Here is an 8,873-nt window from a genome sequence, read left to right as displayed (position 1 = left end):
ATAAATATATATGTATGTATGTATGTATGTATATATACAAGATATATACAAGATAAGAAACTTATATTAAAGCATGAGCAAAAGATTCATTCCACTTTGCACTGCAACACCTTCTAATCATTTCAACTAATTTGGTTTTAATTCCGACTGAACTCGCCCTAAATTAAATTGGAGCGCTCATTTGTTTTTAGGCAATTTCATGCAGAAACCCTTTCATGAAATAAACAAACAGCTCCAGGAGATGTCTATAAATGTAATGCTTTGGAGGCAGATGGCTAAATTTCTGCTAAAAGCTTATCATCTCAATAAGATTAGTTCATCTCATATTAGCGGTAGCTGCATAGCTAATTTGGAGCAACCCTCCACCCCCACCCCCAAAATCCATCAGCCTTGCTCCTTTTTTTCCCCTAACTTATTCCCTCTCCTCCTTTATTTATGGAAAGGAAGAGCATAAGCTTTGGGGGGAATTTGGGTTATAATGGGGGGTCCCTTGTGTGCTGTTTAATTTCAAACTTGTATTGAACTTTTGAACATCCTTGAAGTGTTACATCGTTATTGCAGCTTGGTGCGTTATGAGGAAATGTGCAGATAGAGTCCAGATTAGTTAGAATCTAACCTGTGGCCACATTTCCATGCAAATACCCTCTAATATGCAACAGGAATGGAAATGATAATTAGTCTCTCTAAAATATACTTTTTTTTTTGTTCCTTTTGTTTCCCAGCACCTTCAGGTGGAGGATCACTGGGCCCAACACTCGGCCTCTGGAAGTCCAGCTCCTTGGAGAGCCTTCAGACCGCCGTCTGCGAGGCCAAACAGAGTCACAACCAAGCTCAGGTGCCCTTTCATCGCCCACGACCCCACGTGGTCCGGGGGCGAGGATGCAACCAGAGTTTCCGTATTGCCATCGACAAATCCTACGAAAGACCCTCTGAAGATGGTAAATATTCACAACTGCATTTTAAATCCAGAACTATGGGGATCCCGGTCTGGTAGGGGGCCCCACACAGAGAAAAACAAAACAGAACCATGCATTACACAAAATATTCTTCTTTTAAAGCTTTTGCTTTAATAACAGGTACTTTCACAGACAGTGAATCCATTTTAAGTCAGAGCGTACGCTGATCCATATCCCCGAGGCTGTATAACACACTTGCATTCAAGAAGAGCCGGAGGCCTGCCAACAGACAGTGCTTAGCTTTAAGTACCTTAATGAAATGCTACATGATTTTATCCACTCAGCAATTTGAAAAGAACAACTTTATATCTTACAGCAGCATATTTTTAATGCCTCACCTTGTGTCCACACATACATGTGGGATCTCCACATGAGCTTTGAACTTAAAACCCTCAGAGAGAAAAAGAAAAAGTTATTGTGAACAGAATTGGGTCATAAATCTAAACAATCTTCGTAAAATAAAGTTATTTAATGTTCAAAACTCATATGTTACCGTTAAAGTGTGACATCTGGTTCACTATGGAAAATGGACCGTCAAGTATGAAATACTTTTACATTTCATTGCATGTTCTAGTCTTAACATATAATGCCAAAAGGCAAACCAGCAGAGTCCAGATTGATTATTCTCATCAGTGGTCCCTGGGTTGTTTTATTTCCTGTGTCGAAGCACATGAGCGCGCTGTACCTCTCCAAAATGCCTCATATTGTTCCAATCAAGATGGCTAAAGAGAGTTCACTGTCTGCAGCTACATTAAAAGATCATTTTTTTCCATTTCTAATATACAGCCATGCTAATTCTACTATTTGTGCTAAATGTTTTACACAAAAAACATAACACTAAGATAGATCATTTATAAAGGTTAAGTATGATTAAGTTTTTTTTTTCATATAGAAGAACTTAAAAGCAAGTTTACCTCACATATGCACAAGTATTTTTTATCAATTCATTAATCTTAAAAACTTAAATAACATAACCCTGAATAACTGTAGCTTCATTTGTCTGACAAACTTTCAAAAAGTCATACAGTTTGCATCGTTCAAATACTGATGTCATCGGCCGATATTAGCATTAAAATGCAATATCAGGAATTATAGTTATTGGTTTTTACTTATATTTTTACACAATATGCACATATTATATATCCAACTCTTCAGCTAAGTCCTCTAACTCAAAATATAAAACATTTCATGTGTAGTTTTCCAAATGTTTTTGTTAGTTTGGCACAAGTGCTACAAAGATATTGGTATTGGTTGATATTGGTGTCAGAAATTGGACAAAATAGGTATATCGGACATTGGTAAAAAAAAAAAAAAAAAAAAAACGCCAATATTGAACAGCCCTAATATTGCTATGAACATCCATCAACAGAATGGGAATAAATTGATAGATTACAAACTAACAGAATGCAGTAACATCTATGTAAGGGCAAAATTATTTTCACAATTTTACTAAGTAGTATCTGTATATTTTCATTGAAATTTTTTACTTTTTACAAGTCACAGCCAATGTGGATGACATCTCTGCTGCTGGTGCAACTGGTATCTGCTGCATATTGCAGCTACTCCACCTGGCACTGCTTCCTTAATCAAGTCTGCTTTAAAATTCTTCTCCACCTGCTGTGTTTCACCTTGTTCCACCAGCCTTGCCGACTGTTTGTCCTCCGCCAGCTGCTGCAGAAACTGAGCTAACCGAGCAATGCGCTTCTTCATGATGACGTCGGCGTCTCTTCTTGCAAATTCCGGCATGTTGTCAAATGCCTTCTTGTCATCAGATTTATTCCAAACTGAGAACAGATCAGTGCAGGATACTGTGCTGTCAAAATGAGCTCTTCTTCTAAACCTATTCTAAAGCATCTGCATGGAATGACCATAAAAATACCTAACTACAAGCATATTTCATGCATTGCCTAAAAAGAGCCGCATTCTGTTGAAAGACTCGACATTTTCTACAACACCCGTAGTTGCATATGTAAGAATGTGTGTTGCAATGCATCCACTGCAACCTCTTTCCTCTGCAGATGACGACGGCACCTCAGACCACAGCTCTGGCCATGAAACCCCCGCCAGCACCTCCTCCCACCAGGATCTGGATGCCGATGATGGAAAGAAGAAGAAGAAGAAAACCAAAGGAAAGAAGAAGGAGAAAAAGAGCAAGGGGAAGAAGAAAACAGATGACTCTGCAGACGACCCCGAAAAGAAGAGCAAAAAGAAAGGATTTGGTCTCTTACGGTAGGTGATCCATCAAAACATGGATACATACATACTTTGGACCACAGAAAATGTCTGTTGCTTCATATTAGACTATTGTTTACGCCGCAATTAGGTGCTTTACTGCAGTATTTTATATCAAGATGAGCTTTACGGCATGCACTCTGCAATACATAAACAAACATGGAGGAAGACGTTAGCAGACGTGTTTCAGAGCAGGATAAGTCACTAAAAGATGACCAGCCAACCCAAACTGATGGGCTTGTTCATAAAATATGGAAATTTCTGTCCCATGGATGCAGTTTGGATATAAAAAAAAACGACGTGGAACCGACAACAGACTAGCTCACAGTCCCAACAACAGACTCCGACTCAACTAACTCATTTTATTATTTTTATTTATTTTTAAGTATTTTTTTGTCCTGTGCAAAAATCAGGACAAAGAATACAGAATAAAGAATAGTCAATGAACAAAAGCCGCAACAGCAGCGTCAAGTGGTGGCGAAAACTCTCATAATAAACTCCAGAAGCAAACGCTGCAACAGGTTTTTACCCATGAAAGACCATACAATTATAGTTCCTGCAGATGGAAGGAGATCACTGCTGCCGTTGCCAAGCACATCTGATACATAACTCATAACTGAGACAAAATTACAATTTTATATAGTTATGTATATCGTCATGGGGATATAAAATGAGCTATATCGTGATATAAGATTTTGGTTAAATCGCCCAGCCCTCTTTAGACTGTTGTATCCTTCCTGTAAATGTAGAAATAGATGGAAATGAACAGCATCCTGACCTACCTTCCTTCTGGTTAACTTTCAACAAATTACCTCACCGAGCACAGCAGGATTATGGGACTTTGGGTGATTGGATATGAACACAACCTTCTCAGTAATAGAGAGTATCCATTATTTCTCAATCTGAACAAAGTCCCATGGATACAGTTCCAACCCAAACTGCTTATCACTCCTTTATCAACATGTCCCCATCGTGATTTGTGGTGGTCCAATCCTGCCGCAGCAATCCTTATCTATTGGCAGTGACACGGGCGGTCAGTGTATCACCACACTTCCAACACTTGAGATTCAATTAGGCTGTGACGAGAGATAGCGCAGACTGAACGTCGGACTACAGATGGCTGATAAGAATCCAATCGGGCACAGTGTCAAGGGCAGTAATGGAAGAGGTGTTCGCACGGTGAGGCTGGAGACGAGGGCAGGAATAGGAAGGGCAGCATGAAGGGCACACACCCGTAGAGGCAGAGGAGAAGCTGGATAATAGATGAGCTAAAATTCAGTTCCCAAACATATAAATTTGCCTGATTGTTTGGTGCCTTTTGAAATCAAAAATGGTCCCATTTATTGAGCACATCAAGCCTCTGCTGTGATTACCTGTAGCTGCTTTTTGTTTCCTTATTTCCTCCTTATTTAAATGCATTTGGATTATTGTTGAACCCTTTCTTACTTCAACACTCTTTCCATCTACCTTTCTTTGTGTCTCTCAGGTAAAATCTTTGGTTGTTGTGTAGAAATACACAATCCGAAACTAGAATCAGATGGCATTTCTCTGCTGGTGTCCTGTACAGGAACAACACTTCCTAATTTCTTTTTACCCCAACGCGGATGTTGACTTTTCTTACACTACTACGAAAAAGTCTTTGTATACTTTTCCTGTCAGAATGGGAAGTACCAACACTACAAGGCAGGGGTGCTTGAGGGCCACTGTCTTGCAGGTTTTCCATGTATCCCTGCTCCAACACACCTGGCCTCCGTTAAATGGATCCTTCGGCCGATGAAGTTGTGCACAATGACTGATCAGTTTGAGTCAGGTGTGTTGGAACAGGGTTACATGGTAAACCTGCAGGATTGTGGCCCTGGAGGACCGGAGCTAAACACCTCTACTATAAGGCATCTTAGGCACATTTGAAATCATCACTGAAGAATTTCTTTTTAGTCTTTAGGATATAATATCGATATCCGTAATCAGAATCCCCTGCTTACTGATGGCTTAAAACAGACATCTCCCATGCAGCTTCCAGGTGTTAACACTCATAAACTCACTTGATGCTGGTACTTCATGTCTCCATGTTGCTTTCCTGTGTCTTCTGGAGCAGCAAGGATGCTCGCAGGGTTTTGTAGATGGCTCTTGTTTAATATTGTCATTTTGGTTTGGATACCTGGCCCACCTCCAGTCTAAAGCTGTTTAAATGTTGAGTTCTCTGTCAAGATGATCCAGTGATGTTTTGATGTGTTTAGGTCTGGGTTCTTTTTTTTTTTTTTTTTAGACTTTATCCACTGATTTTCAGTTTACATTTTGTGTGATTTGCCATACCTTGCCATTTTGTCACTGCTTCCTTTCTTTTAGAATGACTTCTTTACATCAACGTTTACTTTGCCGCCATGTCTGGTTCATTCGTGAAGTGTATTTTTATACTTAAATGAGTCATAAGTCAGTATTAAATAGCTTAACACACAATAAAAAGCACATTTTGTTGAAACTGAACAGAGAACGAGTTCAAAAGCAGAAAATGTACAACAACAAATTTTGAAAGACCATCAACAATCCAGTAAATGCTTTTGTTCAAAACCAGTTTAAATAATGAAGACTAATTAGCATTTTAGCAACAAACTATTCCTTACACTTGACCCACACAAATATTTTCCATAACCTTATATTTATTTAAATATGAAAGTAATTCCTCACAGTAGCCAGAAACTAAAACCCAGCCCATTGCCCACCCCTGCTCACATACACACTCCCTCTCTGAGTCAACAATGGACTAAGTGCTGTAAAAGCTTCCATATTGTTGCACCACACACTCGCCTCTCTCCGCCTGGCCTTTATCTGGCCAACTCGATTGTTATTGAACTTGAAATATGACTTAATTAGCTGGAGCATTGCTCTGTTCAATCTGATTGCAGCTCTCAAATGTTATTTTACTTCAATGGTAGCATTAGGAAAAGGGCAAATTATAAACATATGACCTCAATTTACCTCGGCATCGAAAGTGTGTGCAACAACCGTGTTGAAGGGCAGCAGCCCCCACCGTCCCTCTCGGTGGTTGCTAAGGTTTAGTTTAACCGCTCCAGTGTTTGAGGAGCAGGTGGAGTCGCAAACAGCTGGGTACATGGCGACCTCTGGAAATCACATATTTGTTTGTAGGAATGTTTGATTTTCTTTCTTTTTTTTCAGTTTAAATGCAAGCAGCATTTAATTTCTTGACGTCCGTTTGGTTTAAATCAGACTTCACTCAGCTGCTGCTTGGACGACCATTAGCTTTTGTTGCAGCATGCGGTCACCATGGCACTGTTTCGATAAGATCTTTATTGATGTTTTATTGATCATGAGAGAGTAAGGCTGCAGCCTGAAGTGTTGTCCAGCTTTTCTTTTCTTTTTAAGGACATGATGATGCTCACTGCTTCAGTTAGTCCAGTGTCTTGTTGCTGATTGGATCGTATGTCCAGTGGAAGATTGTTACCGTTAGCTTATTTAAATCAAGGCTAAGCTAGCAAGGTGCTGGTGGAGTTAGTGATCTTTCAGATGAAGCTTCATGAAACATTGAAGCTTTGAAGTAAATCACTTCAGAAACCAGCTGCTGGCTAAAGTGTATAAACCAAAGAGCTTTTATTTAAACCATTTATTTTGGGATTACCTGCGTTTTATGCAAGTATCTTATAATAAAGTAGCTTCTCCAGTCTTTTTAAACACAAATTCGCCCTTTTACATGGCACAGAATAAGCTCATGACAAGCTGTGAACCATTTCCCAGACTGGATCACGTGGTACAGCCGAGCTGAGAGGCTTCTGATGTAAACAGTGACATCACCCTGCTGAAATAATATGATATGCGCATCACGGAAAAACTTCCTTAACACATGCACCAAAGCCTCATTATGTCCCATCTCTTGCTGGAGTGAGATTGTAGGCCCATTAAGGGTACCTGAGGGTGCTAAAATGATCAAACTAAACATTTCCTGCCATGATATACAAGGAGAAGCCAGAACATCTGCAGTAAAATCAGTTTCATGCAAAACAATGTAACATGATGCCAAATTTCCATCAGATCTTTGCTGCTCCTGTCAGTGTGGCCACCACCATCTCCTTACCGCAACCCTGGTCAGAACCTGTGGAGCATCCCTTAAAGGAAGCTCTCAGGATGGGGTCTGTGTACCGCTGAACAGCTATTATAGGGGGTCATTCTGATTTCTTCTCATGAGATCCAGTCCAACACGATCCTCGGACTTCCACATTAAATGCATGAGTGATGTTATGGTGATATCAAAGTATGGCTCATATGTTAACATGGAACTTGATCTGGAAAATGTTTTTTTTTTTTGTTTTTTTTTTTTTTATCTTTTCAGAAAAATCATCTCTTCTTATAATACAAAAAATACAAGTATATATTTTCTGTTCTCTGTTCAATGTTTTGATTTGATTCTTTTAGAGGAAATGAGCAAAAGCAGCATATATGAATAATAATCTGGAACACCGTGTACAGTATCACCACCTGACATCTGGTGTTACTTTAGTTAAATAATGCAGACTGTGATTAAGAAGCTCATTTGAAGTGTGTAAAATGAGATTTTCTTAATGCAGATGTGGTAAATGTCAGTCTGTTTGGTTCTGGTCCAGGCCGCTCTGCAGCGAGGTGGCCTCAGATGTAGCTCTTCCTCCTTTTCTCATCGCCAGGCACTCAAAAACAGATTCCCATTTTGTCTCCCTGATTGCTAAATAAGTCAAGACAAATGGCAGCGCCCTTCAGACCTTCCTCAGGAGCAGCCAGCTGCTTGTCTTGTCTGTATTCAGCAGGCAGCGGTGAAGTCTTTGCCTGGAACGTCGCCTCCAGGGCCGCTCCACTGACAGATCGCAGAAAGACTAACACTAAAACTCAAGCTGCTCTTGTGTTTTCTTTCAACATCAATGCCACGTTTAGATCCTCCGGTGCAGAAAGAGAGGCTGACCCGGTCAGAGGTTTCAAATGTGCTTATTAGAGACGGATATTTACTCTATATATTTGGATTTTGATGCATTTTACTACAGTATTTCATGTTAAAAGTTGAAGACTTTGCTTCGTTTCTCAGCCTTGGGAAGTTAATCATGACATTAATTCTACTGTGGACAGCCTATGTTTAATTCTTGTTTTTGTATGAGGATTAAACTTAGATGTTTTTTTTCTCTGACTTCATCAAGAGGTCGGAGTTTGAAGGATTTAGCTTCTGACTAGCATCCTTTGATTGTGACATTGAATGGAAGCTGCTTCTGAGTGACACTCGACATGCACTGAATGGTGAAGTTTGCTCAGCTTATACACAACTCTGTCCTCTCCAGTGTGTGTCAGCGATCACTGGGCGTGTCATTGCTCAACCGCCCCATCGGCCCCGCTGGGCCCCTGACACATCCCATCTGTCCCACGTCCCGTCAGTCTCTCAGCGAGGATCGTTGTAGCTCTGTCGCTATCACCGCGCATCCCGCTGCGACAGCCCTCCAACGCCCTTAACCAGTTTATGGGACATGAAAGGCGACGTCCTGATCTCCTGTTTACAAATCCACATACAACACATGCATCATATTGCTATCCCCCCTCCTCCTTTTGCTCCAAAAGGAGGAAATCCGACAGGGAAGCAAGCCAATTAACGCCATCCGTTCCGCTCTTATCCTATCGCGGAGCAGCAGCATGTGCAGGGTTGAGAGGTTGTCACTGGTG

The 8,873-nt window shown here is 40.5% G+C and overlaps 1 protein-coding gene across 1 annotated transcript in view; it reads left to right on the top strand.

The window, feature by feature from the left end:
* The window catches only part of pard3ba (par-3 family cell polarity regulator beta a), a gene marked incomplete at both ends in the record, with an annotated part of 221,277 nt that overhangs the window by 136,211 nt on the left and 76,193 nt on the right, over positions 1–8,873 (top strand). The window contains 2 exons of the mRNA XM_079264124.1: positions 723–938; positions 2,975–3,185. Coding sequence (XP_079120250.1) covers positions 723–938; positions 2,975–3,185 — 427 coding nt within the window. The remainder of the gene's footprint in view (positions 1–722; positions 939–2,974; positions 3,186–8,873) is intronic.

This window comes from Telmatherina bonti (genome assembly GCF_933228915.1).
Source record: "Telmatherina bonti genome assembly, chromosome: 24".
Lineage (NCBI taxonomy): Eukaryota > Metazoa > Chordata > Actinopteri > Atheriniformes > Telmatherinidae > Telmatherina > Telmatherina bonti.
The sequence above is the reverse complement of the archived record's forward strand: the minus strand, read 5'-3'. Positions and strand labels throughout refer to the sequence as shown.